Consider the following 15,000-nt stretch of genomic DNA (forward strand, 5'->3'; position numbering starts at 1 on the left):
TCCTGATGAACTGGACGATCAGCCGGTTCAGGTAGACGAACAGGGCACCGCCGAAACCGCTCGCAATGCTAACACACACACACACACACACACACACACACACACACACACACACACACCAAAAAAGTACATTTAGAAAAAATCAAGCAGGACTCTGATTAGAAGCTCTACGCTCAGCTGCTGCCAGGGTTCAACAGCTTTCGCAGAGCAGCGCTATGCTAATGAACTCATGCATATGTATTATGAATGAGGCAAAACGCTCATGAATAATGAAGAGGTAATAAGAGAGAACCTTTATGAAGAGCTCGTTAGGGGAAAACAGAACCGAGCCAGAGACAGAGAGACATAGAGAGACACTGAGAGAGAGAGAGAGAGAGAGAGAGATAGCCAGAAAGAGAGCGCGACGACGCAGAGGGAATTCAAACACATCCAACAGCTGTCGCGCACAGCGAGAGTGGATACGGGACGCACTCGCGCCGCTGTTCAGCACAATTAGCAATTACTGCCGAACAAGAGTGTGTTTACCCACCGCTCCAACCCGAGCGAGCGGCTGTAGCGCGAAAACAGATGAAGTGAAGTGTAAGCGGGGTAATGGAGCTTTGCATGTGTGCAAGTCATCTAGGGAACAAGGGTCCCATGTAGTGTACAAAGGAGCTACATTTTTTTTTTGGGGGGGGGATAAAAGGCAGTCCATGGAAAGGAGATGGATAAAAGTGTGGATTGGGATGCAGCCGCGAGCTCACGGCTCTATTTTTTTTTTGCCTGGGATTCAAACCAACAATCAACTGAACAAGGGACCTTTGTAGTGTACAAGGGAGCTGGGTAATGTTTGAGAGGAGGGCTAAAGGGCAGTCCAGGGAAAGGAGATGGATAAAAGTGTGGATTGGGGCACAGCCCTAAATTCACGGCTCTATTTTCCTTTGTAGGGCACAAGGAAACCGGACAATGTCTAGGTTACACAAGTCTATGTAGTGGAGAAGTGACTGGGTAATGTTGGGGATAGAGCACAAAGAGCCTACGTAGAATGTACCAGAATGTAGCCAGGGCATATGTAGTGTACAAGGGAGCTTCACAATGTCCTGCAGAGTATCTAGTGCACAAGGTCTTATGAAGTGTACAAAGGGCTGAGGTGTAGTAGTGTATATAGGGAACAAGGGTCTTTATAAAGGAAGAGGGATGTGATGGTTAGCAGATATCTAGGGAACGAGGGCAGATGAAATGTAGAAGGGAGCTTAGGTGGAGTCAAGGGGTGTTATCTAATATGCACGGTTTTAAATTGTATCTAGGGTCCAAGGTTGCTTTAGGATGAGCTTTAGGGGGGTCTCTAGCAACCACTAGAGATATGATAGCAACTGGTTAGCAACATCCTAGCAACCACTTGGGAATTGATTCCTTGTGTCTAATGTCTGATTGGAGGAACAGTCGCGAGCCGCCTCCTGACTACAGTTGAGATGTGGTGAACTGCAGGATCGGGACGGACCCGGTTCTAATTAACGCTGCTTCATTAGAACAAACTCTATTCTGGGTTCTGGACGTCAGGCAGGTTCATTAGGACTCAGCTGACAGCAGAACTGACTCATTAATCAAAGCGGGTCGTCTCCTGATCACAGGAAACCATTTCAGTAAAATATATAAATATAATATATAAAATATATAAATAAATAAAAAGTAAAAACTCAGAGCGATTAGAGGAGGCTGAGCCGACGCAGCCCCTCGGGGGTCCGCGATTTTTAATATGCAGAGAAATTTAATGCTTAAAGAAACTTAAGATAATTAACACACTCTATAACATGACCAGCTGTGTGTGTGTGTGTGTGTGTGTGTGTGTGTGTGTGTGTGTGTGTGAGAGAGAGAGAGTGAGGGGGAGTGGTCAGCCAATTGTGCAGCAACTGCAAAACACAGACTGCATAATCCATACATTCCCACACACTCTGAGAGATTGGAAACCAAGTATGATCCGGACTTTGGAAACTAAAGACGATCCGGATTTCGGAAACAATGGATGATCTGGATTTTGGAAACCAAGGACGATCCGGATTTTGGAAACCAAGGACGATCCGGATTTTGGAAACCAAGGACGATCCGGATTTTGGAAACCAAGGACGATCCGGATTTTGGAAACCAAGGACGATCCGGATTTTGGAAACCAATAACGATCCGGATTTCGGAAACTATGGATGATCCGGATTTTGGAAACGAAGGACGATCCGGATTTCGGAAACCAAGGACGATCCGGATTTCGGAAACTATGGATGATCCGGATTTTGGAAACTCACCCAATAACAGCAAACGCTGGCAGCTCCTGGAGGTCAAAGGGAAAATCGAGTCGGAATCGAGTCTTGAAGAGAGCAGTTATGGTCTCTAAAAACACACACACACACACACACACACACACACACACAGTGTAAGTTTCCTTGTAATTGAAGAAAAACATAATAATATATAATACAATAATAACATCATCATCATTAACTACAATAACACTTATTGCCTATTAATTTCATATATATTTTGCACACACACACACACACACACACACACACACACACACAGAGAGAGAGAGACACACACCTTCGTCCCGGTTCCACACAGCCAGCACTCTGAAGATGAAGGCACTGAAAGTAGCAGCAAAAAACCCTCTCCAGTAGTTCCTCACAGCGAAGAACGTAGAAGTAACCTCAATACTGAAGAGAACACCTGCATCACACACACACACACACACACACACACACACACTTTAAAATGCACACACAGCTTGTCTAGTCCCTGTAGAGAAGAAGTACTGCCAATAGAATAGGACTCTCTGGAGCAGATCAACATCATGACCCTATTGGCTCCATGCTGCCTAATGCCAGGCGTGGACTAGAGGGGTATAAAGCCCCCCAGCTTTGAGCTGTGGAGCTGTGTTCTCTGGAGTGATTGTGGAGGAGCTCCATCCAGTACTTTTGGACAGGATGAGGTGAGGATGGTGAAGATGGGGAGGATGGTGGGGATGGTGACTATGGTGACGATGATGACGAGGTGGGGATGATTGGGATGGTGACGAGGTGGGGATGGTGATGATGGTGGGGATGGAGGGGGTTGGGAAGATATTGGGTATGGTGGGGATGGGGAGGATGGTGGAGATGATGGTGGGCAGGATGGTGGGGATGGGGAGGATGGTGGGGATGGTGGAGAGGATGGTGGGCAGGATGGTGGGGATGGTGGGGATGGAGGGGGTTGGGAAGATGGTGGGTATGGTGGGGATTGGGAGGATGGTGGAGAGGATGGTGGGCAGGATGGTGGGGATGGAGGGGGTTGGGAAGATGGTGGGTATGGTGGGGATTGGGAGGATGGTGGAGAGGATGGTGGGCAGGATGGTGGGGATGGAGGGGGTTGGGAAGATGGTGGGTATGGTGGGGATTGGGAGGATGGTGGAGAGGATGGTGGGCAGGATGGTGGGGATGGAGGGGGTTGGGAAGATGGTGGGTATGGTGGGGATTGGGAGGATGGTGGAGAGGATGGTGGGGATGGTGGAGAGGATGGTGGGCAGGATGGTGGGGATGGGGAGGATGGTGGGGATGGTGGTGGGCAGGATGGTGGGGATGGTGAGGAAGGTGGGGACTGTGGGGAAGGTGGTGACGATGGTGGGGACAGTGGGGATGGACTCACCTCCAATAGGGGCAGCAAAGCAGCAGCCGACACCCACAGCGCAAGCAGCTGCCAGCATCTCAATGTTCCGAGATTCATTCTGTTAAACACACACACACACACACACACACACACACACACACACACACACACACACACCCTTTTCATTTACTGTTTATTTATCACACAAACAAACAAACAGATGCAAACACAAACCACTGAAACTCAGTACAGAACACATGCAAACACACACACACACACACACACACCTGGGTCTTTAATTAACTCCGGATCCTAAACAAACCCATGGTGCCTAATTTACTCCTCCAATGAGAGAGAGAGAGAGAGAGAGAGAGAGAGAGCAAGAAAGAGAGAGCGAGAAAGAGAGAGCTAGAGAGAGAGAGAGAGCGCGAGAGAGAGAGAGCAAGAAAGAGAGAGCGAGAGACGTCAAAAAAAAAGGATTTTTACATACTCACTCACACACACACTCACACACACACACACACTCACACACACACTCACACACACACTCACACACACACTCACACACCCTGTGTATTTAAAACAAACTTGACATGAGTATCCCAGATTGTTGCTTTTGGGTTACTAGGTGGTTGCTATGGTCTCCTAGGTTGCTGCTCTGGGGTTGTGAGATGGTTGCTATAGTATCCAGGTCGCTATAGTAGCTCAGGTTAAGGCTCTGGGGTTGCTCTAGTATCCCTGGCTGTTGCTCTGGGGTTGTTAGATGGTTGCTTTAGTATCCAAGGTGGCTGCTCTGGGGTTGTTATATGGTTGGTATGGTAACCAGGTTGCTGCTCTGGGGTTGTGAGATGGTTGCTATAGTATCCAGGTTGCTATAGTAGCTCAGGTTAAGGCTCTGGGGTTGCTCTAGTATCCCTGGCTGTTGCTCTGGGGTTGTTAGATGGTTGCTTTAGTATCCAAGGTGGCTACTCTGGGGTTGTTATATGGTTGGTATGGTAACCAGGTTGGTGCTCTGGGGTTGTTAGATGGGGTTGTTAGAACGTCTACCCAAGGTGTCCAGATGCCACGGGACCCCTTCACCCCTCCATCACGCCTCGACGGGTCAGAGTTGTGGTGGTCCAAGGAAAGTGCCTACTGGCTTCCTGCCAACTTTTCCAGGCCCATCTAACAGGCCAGGTCTTTTGATCATTGCAGGAGTGGGAATACGCCCCCTGTGGAGGTCTTTCCTTTAGAATAGAGTGTTTAATGAGGTGCATTGTGGGAAACAGAGTTTTGCTTTATCCGCTGGCCTCGCTTCCTTACCTTAATGCCAATCAGGTTTGGATCCTCAGAGAGCAGAGAGTTAGGAAGAGAGAAAGAGTGGTGAGTACGTATGTACACACACACACACACACACACACACACACACACACACACACACACACACACCTAAAGCCATGCTACAGCACCCTTGGGGCCGTGCTTAACAGCCAAACAGTGGCAGCTCCGTGGACGTGGGTATTAAACCCACAACCCTGTGATCAATAACCCAGCTCTGTAACCACTGAGCCACCGCACAGCCCCTCGGTGGCCCTTAAAGCCCCCCTCGAGAGACCCTCCACTGGAACATGAACCCAATGAGACCCCCATGGAGAACCCATGAAGATCACAGTGTGTGTTCGCGTACATGTCGAAGTGAACGCTGCACATTATGCTACTAAACTAGACAATCTCTCGGTATGGCTGGATGGTTGCTATGGTATCTTAGGTGGTTGCTATGTTATTTCAAGTGGCGGGTAAGATGTTGCCAGATGGTTGCTGTGGTATCTTGGGTGGCCACTAGGCCAGTGTAGCTAGGGTGTGGCTACATGGCTTACAGGTCATTCCAGGTGACTAAAAGGTGGTTGCTGTGGTATCTTAAGCATCTGCTAGGGTGTGGCTCTGTGGCTTATATGTTATTGTAGGTGGCTGCTACAGCATTGCAAGGTGGTTGCCGAGTGCTGAGGTAGCACTTTTAGCGCCGCAGGTTGAGTTGGCGGAAACGAGCTGTCGGCGGCAGTACCGGCAAAACACTTTTAGCGCAGTTTCATTTCAGTGCTTGAGAAATGCACGTGAAGTCAAATACGCTCACTCATCACACACACACACACACACACACACACACACACACACACACTCTTAATCGGGAAAGAGCAGAGAAGAGGAGATTTGTCTGCAGCGCTGCAGTGGCTAAATTAGCATTCCACACACACACAGCAAACCAACGATAAAAAAAAAGTGTGTGGGTGAGAGAGAGAGAGAGAGAGAGAGAGAGAGAGAGAGAGAGATGAAGTGAGTCACAGAATGAAGGAATCAGAGAGAGAGAAGAAAAAAGGAATAGTGAGCATGAAAGGCAAAAAAGAAAAAGGAGAAGAGAGAGCGAGAGAGTTGAGGAGAGAGAAAGTCAAAAAACAAAGAAAGAACGAGAGCGCGAGAGCAAGACAAAAAAAAACAACGAAAGGAGCGAAAAAGCGAGAGCGACATAAAGAGAATGTAAACGAGAGCGAGAGAGGCAAATAAAAGAAAGGAGGCGAGAGTGAGATAGAAGCAATAAAAGAGAAAGGACGCGAGAGCGAGTGAGAGGAAAAAAGAGAAAGGAGACGAGAGCGAGATAGAAGCAATAAAAGAGAAAGGACGCGAGAGCGAGTGAGAGGCAAAATTGAGAAAGAAGACAAGTGCGAAAGTAAGGCAAAAAAGTCTGAAAGGACGAGAGTGAGTGAGAGGCAAAAAGTGAAAGGACGCGAGAGCAAGAGAGAGGCAAAATTGTGAAGGTAGATGAGTGCGAGATTAAGGCAAAAAAAGTCTGAAAGGAGGCAAGTGCGGGATAGAAACAATAAAAGAGAAAGGACGCGAGAGCAAGAGAGAGGCAAAATTGTGAAGGTAGATGAGTGCGAGATTAAGGCAAAAAAAGTCTGAAAGGAGGCAAGTGCAGGATAGAAACAATAAAAGAGAAAGGACGCGAGAGCGAGTGAGAGGCAAAAGGAGAAAGGAGACAAGAGCGAGATAGAAGCAATAAAAGAGAAAGGACGCGAGAGCAAGAGAGAGTCAACGGTCCACTGGATTACACACACAGACCAGTACGCTCCCAGTGAGGATGAGGTCACTGGGGGAGAAAAGGGGCGGAGACTAATAGACATGATAATAATTACCTCATAAATTCCCCCGAAGAGCGACATGAACTTACTCAGCAGCGCCGCACACAGACTCGCGATGTGCACGAACGGACCCTGAGGAGCAGAACACACACAACTTCACCATATACACACACACTTCACACACACACACACACACACACCTCCTACTGATCACCTCAACCACTGTACACACATACACATTCTCCACCTGGACACTTTATTAGAAACACCCAAGAAAGTGACCAGTGTTCGAAAACACAAGGTAGTAGGTGTTTCTAATAAAGTGGCCAGTGAGTGGAAGCTTGCGGTAGTAGGTGTTTCTTATAAAGTGGCCAGTGAGTGGACATTCAAGGCAGCAGGTGTTTCTAATAAAGTGGCCACTCTGTGTATATTATGAACAAATACAGTTCATAATAGGCTAATGTCAGCTGTCTGCAATAAACCAATCAGACAAGACTAATTTAAATATCCCAGACAACCAATAGAACAAGTGTTTTCTCCACATTCAACACACCCTGAACACCCCCTGAACAGAACCCCTCGCACAACCCACATTAGCCAATCAGGTGGCAAATCAGGGGCTTCACTGGGCTTGAGATAACGGTTTTGCTGACTGTGATGCTAATATGGCCGAGTACACCCTACTGACCAGACCAAGTGTTGGGGTTCTGTTCTATGGAGCGATGTGGGAACAGAACCGAACCTTTTCTGGCCCATGGATCAGAGGTACATCTGAAGCCTACGCTGAAAAGTACTCCCTGCCTACAGTGCGGAAGCATGGCGGTGGCTCGGTGATGCTCTAGGGCTGCTTTGCTTCCTCTGGCTCTGGAGGCCTGCAGTTTGTGGAGAGAAGGCAGGATGGAGTCAATCAAGAATCAGGAGATCTGAGGAGACATCATCAGACCTTCTGTGAGAAAGCTGAAGCTTGGGTGACGTTGGGCCTTGCAACAGGACAATGATCCCAAGCGGACCTTAAAGTCCTCCGAGACTTGGATTTAGAGGAAGTCCTGGAAGATGCTGGAGCGCTCGTCATAGTCGCCTGACTTGAACCTTGAACCTGGTGGGGTTTGAAGGAGGCAGCTTCAGCAGCAGCAAACCTGAGAGTAACCGTGGACTGGAGGACACGGCCCGCGGGGAATGGGCTACGGGTCCTCAGGAACACTGCCGGGTGTCTGGTTGGTCAGGTTCTCTACTAAGGACTAAAGATGTTCGTGATGAAGGAGTTGAGTAATGTGGAGAAAGCACTTGAGATATTTAAATTAGGCTTGTTTGATTGGTTTACCGCAAACAGAGAGAGAGTGTGCGCGAGAGCAAGAGAGAGAGAGAGAGAGCGAGAGAGATGCATTATTGATTACAGAGATACATTTACTGAGCACAAACTCTTTGCTACAGCTCTGATAGACCCCCAGAGCGATGGGGGACGAGAGCGCTTCACAGCCTTCTTTAATGTCTCTGTGTCTCTGAAAGTGTGTGTGTGTGTGTGTGTGTGTGTGTGTGTGACAGAGAGAGAGCGAGAGCGAGCCTCATGCATAAATGCAGTGTGTTTTACAGTATGAGCTTCTTTAGTGATGTGCTGATGCCTTGGTGTGTGTGTGTGTGTGTGTGTGTGTGTGTGTGTGTGTGTGTGTGTGTGTGTCGTACATAACTGACTGTGCAGTATTCAGAGGTTCCCAGTTCCGGAACTTGCAGGCATGAAATGTGTGCCCACTATGACCAACTGGTTGACCAGCATGACCAAGTTGGTTAACCAGTATGACCGCAATGACCAAGCCGGTTAAAAACACCATGATCAAGCGTGTTGACCAGCATGAACAGAATGACCACAATGATCAAACTGATTGGACAGCATGACCAGTGTGACCAAGGAGGTCAACCACCGTGACCAGCATGGCCGGGCTTGTCGACCATTATGCTGGTTGATCAGCTTGGTCATGCTGGTCATGATGGTCAACTAGCATAACCAGTGTGACCACAATGACCAGGCTGCTAGACCAGCTAAACACCAGGCCGGTACATTCACAGCTGTCCAGCTCGTCACGATCAGCGCAGGACGAGAGCGCTAGCTTCAGCTGTAGGGTGCCGGACCTACTGTGTGTACGGGGGGGGGGGTGTACCTCTTTGCCCAGAGGCATTCCGCTCCCCAAGGCACAGGTCAGGCCGATGACTTTGGCCACGAAGGTTTTTAATGTGAGGTACTCCTTCAGCACCACTCCTCTCAGAATGGTCTTCATCTCGGGAATGCCAGAACCTGACGGCAAGAGACAACATCATCATCGTCATCGTCATCCCCTTCCCACCCATCACCCAAAACAAGCCTGACCGGATGAGGACCCCTAAAATCCCCTCTGAACCCCAGAGTAAACGTGGTCACTAACAGTGGTCACCCTTGCGTCAGCACACCCCTGACCAATCACAGGGCTTTCTCTGGGGGTCTAAAGATAAACCTAGCGAGCTAAAGCTCGAGCCGTGACTGGGGGCGTCACCGGGTAGGGGCCAAGACGGACGGGAGGTCCCGGCGCAGCGTCACCCTGAGTACCCTGAAACCTACTGGAACAGCATGTAACTGTGCTCCCCCGCTAAATGCCAGGGTAAATAGGGATGACTGGGGTGTGCTTGGGGTCATTGCCCTGTTGGGACACTGTCCACTGTCCAACTGTGTCTGAGGAATTCTGAGGGAGTCCTTATTGTAGTGTAGCAGCTCCAGAGCCGGACACTACCACCACCATGTTTAACAGCTGGTACAGTGTTCTTGGGAAATTAGTACCTCCTCGAAACACCTTTGCCTTATCTGACCATAACCCTGTCCTCCAGATGGCTCTTTCTTTGTCCATGTCCATGTTTGTCCTCTCGGGTCAGTTTTAGCATATTTAGCCCATTTTAGCCGGTTCACTGCACATGTATGCTGGTACAAACCACGCTCCAGTACGAATAGCAGGCTTAGCCGCTTGTCTGTCAGGCCGTCACGCTACATGACAGCGTCTGACTGAACAATGGTTTCTTTCTTGTAGCGTTTGCACGGAGTTTGACAGACTGAGACAGGCTTCTGAAAGGATCTGGACAAAAGCTGCCTTGCAAAACACCAGGAACTGCCTCGGTAATGACCGTGAAGTCCTACCCCTCAATCTCTCAAACATCAGAACAGGAAAGCAGAAGCTTGTCAAGCGTCAACATACAGTATCTATGAGAGCCGGCTAATTTGTTTACCTTACCGCTGGACCGAAAGCTGGCATTTCACTTAGGAAAGATCTTGCTTAGTGATGCTGATGTGAGGGTGCTGCAAGGTGGTTGCTAGGCAGTTGCTATGGTATCCCAGAGGATTGCGATGGTGTGTCAGGTGGTTGCTAGATCGTTGCTGCTGTGTTTTTTTAGGTGGTTGCTAAGGAGTTTGTTTAGTGGCTGCTAGGTGCTTGCTACGGATATGCAAAGTGGTTGGTGAACTGATGCTATGGTGTTACAAGGTGGTTGTTATGGTGTTGTGATGGTATGTTGCTCATAAGTAGGTGCTAGGTGGTTGGCACTACAAAGAAAAAGAACTACAACTGTTTTAGCTAGGTGGACATTGTGGTGTTGGTAGGTGGTTGCTAAGGTGTCCCAGGTTAGTTGCTTTGGTGTTGCTAAGTAGTTGCTATAGTCAATCTAGGTGGGAGCTACTGTGTTGCTAGCTGTCCGCTATGGTACTTCAGGAGGCTGCCTGGGTCTTGCTAAGTGATTGTGGGGGTGCTGCAAAGCGGTTACTAGGCAGTCGCTACGGTATCCCAGAGAACTGCTATGGTGTCTCAGGTGGTTGCTAGATCCTTGCTGCTTGGCGGCTGCTATGTTTTTTTTAGGTGGTTGCTAGGTGCTTGCTATGGAGATGCAAAGTGGTAGGTGAACTGATGCTATGGCATTACTATAAGGAGGTTGTTATGGTGATGCTGTGGTATTTGCCAGGTATTTGCTATGTTGCTGATAAGTAGTGTCTGCAAGGTGGTTGATATGGTATTAAGTAATGGCAACTGAGTTGTTTAGTAGTTGGTAGGTGATCGCTATGGTGTTCCTAAGTGGTTGCTATGGTATCCCAGGTATTTGCTATATTGCTGCTAAGCAGATACTACAGTGCTGCTATGGCAGTTGCTTAAGAGTCGTTTAGTAGGTAGTTGCTATGACATCCCAGGTATATGCCGTGTTGCTGCTAAGCAGACACTATAGTGCTGCTAGGTGGTTGCTATGGTGCTAGGTGGTTGCTTCGGAGTTGTTTAGTAGGTGGTCGCTATGGCATCCCAGGTATATGCCGTGTTGCTGCTAAGCAGGTACTAGAGTGCTGCTAGGTGGTCGGTGTGGTGGTGTTAGGTGGTCGCTAGGTGGTTGCTATGGTATTTCAGACCTCAGGGGACGAGTCAGACGTGATCAGGTGTGTGTCTGATCTTACCGGCTGCCTGCGGCGCGACTATGTGTGTGAAACCCGCTGAGAAGCTGATGAGGACCACTGGGTAGGTGACCCAGGCCAGATACTGCAGCACCACATTGCTGTCCAGACCTCCGTACATCCACTTCTGGGCTGGAGGGAGAGAAAGTGAGGGCGAGAGACAGAGAGAAAGAAGTGGAGAGAGGGAGAGAGGGATAACACACACAGCCTAAATGGAAGGTCAGTAGCATTTGACGGCACTCACTGTGTGTGTGTGTGTGTGTGGGGGGGGGGGGGGGGGGTTCCACTGTTGTCAAGGGTGGGACTATATGTGCCCTATTAGTACCTATGATCACTTGGGGTTCTAACCAATCACAGTGTGTGCTCAGCGCAGCCTGACCAATCAGAGGGGTGTCCCGACATGGGAATCATGGGTCGATGCGGTTATTTGATTATCCATGAGTCCACTCCTTCCAAAATGAGCACCCAAGCCGTGAGCCAATAGGCAGGCCCGTTTATTAGAACGTCATTTTGAAAGCCAATCAGAAGCCTCGAATTTTGAAAGTTGCGTTACGAGCCGCCAATGTATCAAACGCCTGAGTCAATACTTTTGTGCTTCTGAGTTTACGTCAAAAGTCAAACATGTCCAGTGCCCAACTCGTTCGTGAGCATTCGTGAGCCAATAGGCATGCTCGTTTCAAAATCCGAGGCTTCTGATTGGCTGTTACATGATGCCAACATATCAAATTCAATACTTTTGTGGTTCAGAATTTGCGTCCAAAGCACCGAATGACACGTCCAGTACCCAAGTCTGGTCAGCGTCCGCGAGCCAATAGGCATGCCTGTTTCAAGAACGTCATTTTACGAGCCAATCAGAAGCCTCGAATTTTGACAGTTGTGTTACGAGCGGTCAAACATCAACACTTTGTGGTTCTGAATTTACGTCAAAACTCAAACATGTCCAGTACCAAACTCAAACTGGTCAGCATCCATGAGCCAATAGGCACACCCATTCTAAAATCGAGGCTTCTGATTGGCTGTTATAATGACACTCTAGTAAATTGCGTGACGAAGTGCTGAAGTATCAAATACTGGCTGTCAAAGTGACCGGGCTGCTTTTTCATTAGCCTACAGCCGTCAAGGTCAGTAAGCACACCCACTCCTAGCCCCTCACACCCACGTCTGGTTTAGGCCACACCCACTTCCGAAGTCCTTCAGAAATCAAAGGGTCAGGATTGAACACTTCTGGGAACCCTCGAGTCCCCTCTGCTCCAACCACTGTACTGTCCACACACTGGGATGCTCCTATGCTCCGCAACTAGCAACACACACACACACACACACACACACACACACACACACACACACACAAACCCCTACCTTGAAGGCAGAGAGCGATACAGAAGTCCATCACCCAGCTGACGAGGGCCATGACGAGGCCGAGCAGGATGAGGAAGATCCAGTCCTCGCCCACCCGGGAGATCAGGAACTTCTGACAGTGCACTGTACAGACTGCAGGGAAGACACATGCAAGACTACATTACCCACAATTCCCCCATGACGCACTGCAGATGTGCAACTAGATTAGTCAGTCAATCAAGGACAGTTCACTAGTTAGGCGTGAATTAGGGAAGGGCATGATGCTAACCCTGAACGTTAAAAATGGTTCTCTGACTGGGAACCACTTTTGGTTCTCTAAGGAACCAGGCCTGAAACTACGGACACCTACACACACTCTGGTGTATGTATATATACACAAAATACACATACACGCCTAATGCTCTCTCAGGGCTACGAGGTGTTAATGCTTAATAAATAAGTAAATAAATAAGGGAAAGCTTCGGGCGGCTCCAGGTCTTGTTATAGCACCATCACTCCAGGCCTCCTATGGCTCTGCTAGCTGTAGGGGATGTGGGGGTGAGAAAGTAGGGATTAGCGTTGAGCACGGTTAGAGTTGGGGGCTAATGAAGAGACAGCACGTCTCCCACACACCACGCTTCCACCAACTCCCACTCTACCAATCCGCTCAATTACATCAGCAGCAGGAGGACCCAGACACACACTGAAAAACAACAGGTACAGAGAGACTGCGGCAAGACCACACACACACACACACACGCACACACGCACCAGCTCCCCTATAATACACAACCCTAAAAAACACTTGAACACCTAGAGCACCTCCTGAAAGTTACAGTTAGCAGAGCGCCTCCTGAAAGACTCTACCAGTACTAAGTCCTTCCTGAAAGTCACCGTCAGCAGAGCGCCTCCTGAAAGTCACCGTCAGTTGATTGCCTCCTGAAAGTCACCGTCAGCAGAGCGCCTCCTGAAAGTAACCGTCAGCAGAGGGCCTCCTGAAAGTAACCGTCAGCAGAGGGCCACCTGAAAGCCGCCGTCAGCAGAGCGCCTCCTGAAAGTCGCCGTCAGTAGAGCGCCTCCTGAAAGTCGCCGTCAGTAGAGGGCCTCCTGAAAGTCGCCGTCAGTAGAGGGCCTCCTGAAAGTCACCGTCAGTAGAGGGCCTCCTGAAAGTCACCGTCAGTAGAGGGCCTCCTGAAAGTCACCGTCAGTAGAGGGCCTCCTGAAAGTCACCGTCAGTAAAGTTCCTTCCTGAAAGCTACAGTCAGCAGAGCGCCTCCTGAAAGTCACCGTCAGTAGAGGGCCTCCTGAAAGTCACCGTCAGTAGAGGGCCTCCTGAAAGTCACCGTCAGTAGAGCGCCTCCTGAAAGTCACCGTCAGTAGAGCGCCTCCTGAAAGTCACCGTCAGTAGAGGGCCTCCTGAAAGTCACCGTCAGTAAAGTTCCTTCCTGAAAGCTACAGTCAGCAGAGCGCCTCCTGAAAGTCACCGTCAGTAGAGGGCCTCCTGAAAGTCACCGTCAGTAGAGGGCCTCCTGAAAGTCACCGTCAGTAGAGCGCCTCCTGAAAGTCACCGTCAGTAGAGCGCCTCCTGAAAGTCACCGTCAGTAGAGGGTCTCCTGAAAGTCGCCGCTAGTAGAGGTCCTCCTGAAAGCTAGTCAGTAGAGCGCCTCCCGAAAGTCACCGTCAGTTGAGTGGCTCCCGAAAGTCACCGTCAGTTGAGTGGCTCCCGAAAGTCACCGTCAGTTGAGTGGCTCCTGAAAGTCACCGTCAGTTGAGTGGCTCCCGAAAGTCACCGTCAGTAGAGGGTCTCCTGAAAGTCTCCGCTAGTAGAGGTCCTCCTGAAAGCTAGTCAGTAGAGCGCCTCCCGAAAGTCACCGTCAGTTGAGTGGCTCCCGAAAGTCACAGTCAGTTGAGTGGCTCCTGAAAGTCACCGTCAGTTGAGTGGCTCCTGAAAGTCACCGTCAGTTGAGTGGCTCCCGAAAGTCACAGTCAGTAGAGGGTCTCCTGAAAGTCTCCGCTAGTAGAGGTCCTCCTGAAAGCTAGTCAGTAGAGCGCCTCCCGAAAGTCACCGTCAGTTGAGTGGCTCCCGAAAGTCACAGTCAGTTGAGTGGCTCCCGAAAGTCACCGTCAGTTGAGTGGCTCCCGAAAGTCACCGTCAGTTGAGTGGCTCCTGAAAGTCACCGTCAGTTGAGTGGCTCCTGAAAGTCACCGTGAGTAGAGGTCCTTCTGAAAGTCACCGTGAGTAGAGGTCCTCCTGAAAGTCACCATCAGTAGAGGTCCCTCATTATCGTCAGTACCTCAGTCCTTAAAGTCACGGTCAGCTCAGCCAAGTTTTCCATAGAGTGACCCCTGAGGGCCCTCAATGCTTTCCTACTGGAAATATCTCATTAAGGCACATTCCATCGCTGCCGTCCTACTGAATCCACACCACCAGGCAAAACCCCGAGATCAGAACTAATAACTGGATGAAGACAGTGTCCATAGCAACCTGCAACC

The 15,000-nt window shown here is 49.5% G+C and overlaps 1 protein-coding gene across 6 annotated transcripts in view; it reads right to left on the reverse strand.

Annotated features, from left to right (window-relative positions):
- Positions 1 to 15,000, reverse strand: part of LOC140565073 (chloride channel protein 2-like) — a 77,662-nt gene that overhangs the window by 25,124 nt on the left and 37,538 nt on the right. For 4 of the 6 annotated variants that reach the window (XM_072690865.1, XM_072690867.1, XM_072690870.1 and 1 more), the window contains exons 3-11: positions 12,529 to 12,660; positions 11,173 to 11,301; positions 8,879 to 9,012; positions 6,780 to 6,857; positions 4,915 to 4,938; positions 3,652 to 3,730; positions 2,572 to 2,697; positions 2,277 to 2,361; positions 1 to 68 (exon numbers count right to left, since the gene is read on the reverse strand). The exon at positions 1 to 68 is cut by the window's left edge and continues 34 nt beyond it. In XM_072690865.1, the coding sequence (XP_072546966.1) occupies positions 1 to 68; positions 2,277 to 2,361; positions 2,572 to 2,697; positions 3,652 to 3,730; positions 4,915 to 4,938; positions 6,780 to 6,857; positions 8,879 to 9,012; positions 11,173 to 11,301; positions 12,529 to 12,660 (855 nt within the window). The remainder of the gene's footprint in view (positions 69 to 2,276; positions 2,362 to 2,571; positions 2,698 to 3,651; positions 3,731 to 4,914; positions 4,939 to 6,779; positions 6,858 to 8,878; positions 9,013 to 11,172; positions 11,302 to 12,528; positions 12,661 to 15,000) is intronic. The other 2 variants (XM_072690866.1, XM_072690868.1) reach the window with 1 other exon arrangement.

Source organism: Salminus brasiliensis, chromosome 11 (assembly GCF_030463535.1).
Source record: "Salminus brasiliensis chromosome 11, fSalBra1.hap2, whole genome shotgun sequence".
Lineage (NCBI taxonomy): Eukaryota > Metazoa > Chordata > Actinopteri > Characiformes > Bryconidae > Salminus > Salminus brasiliensis.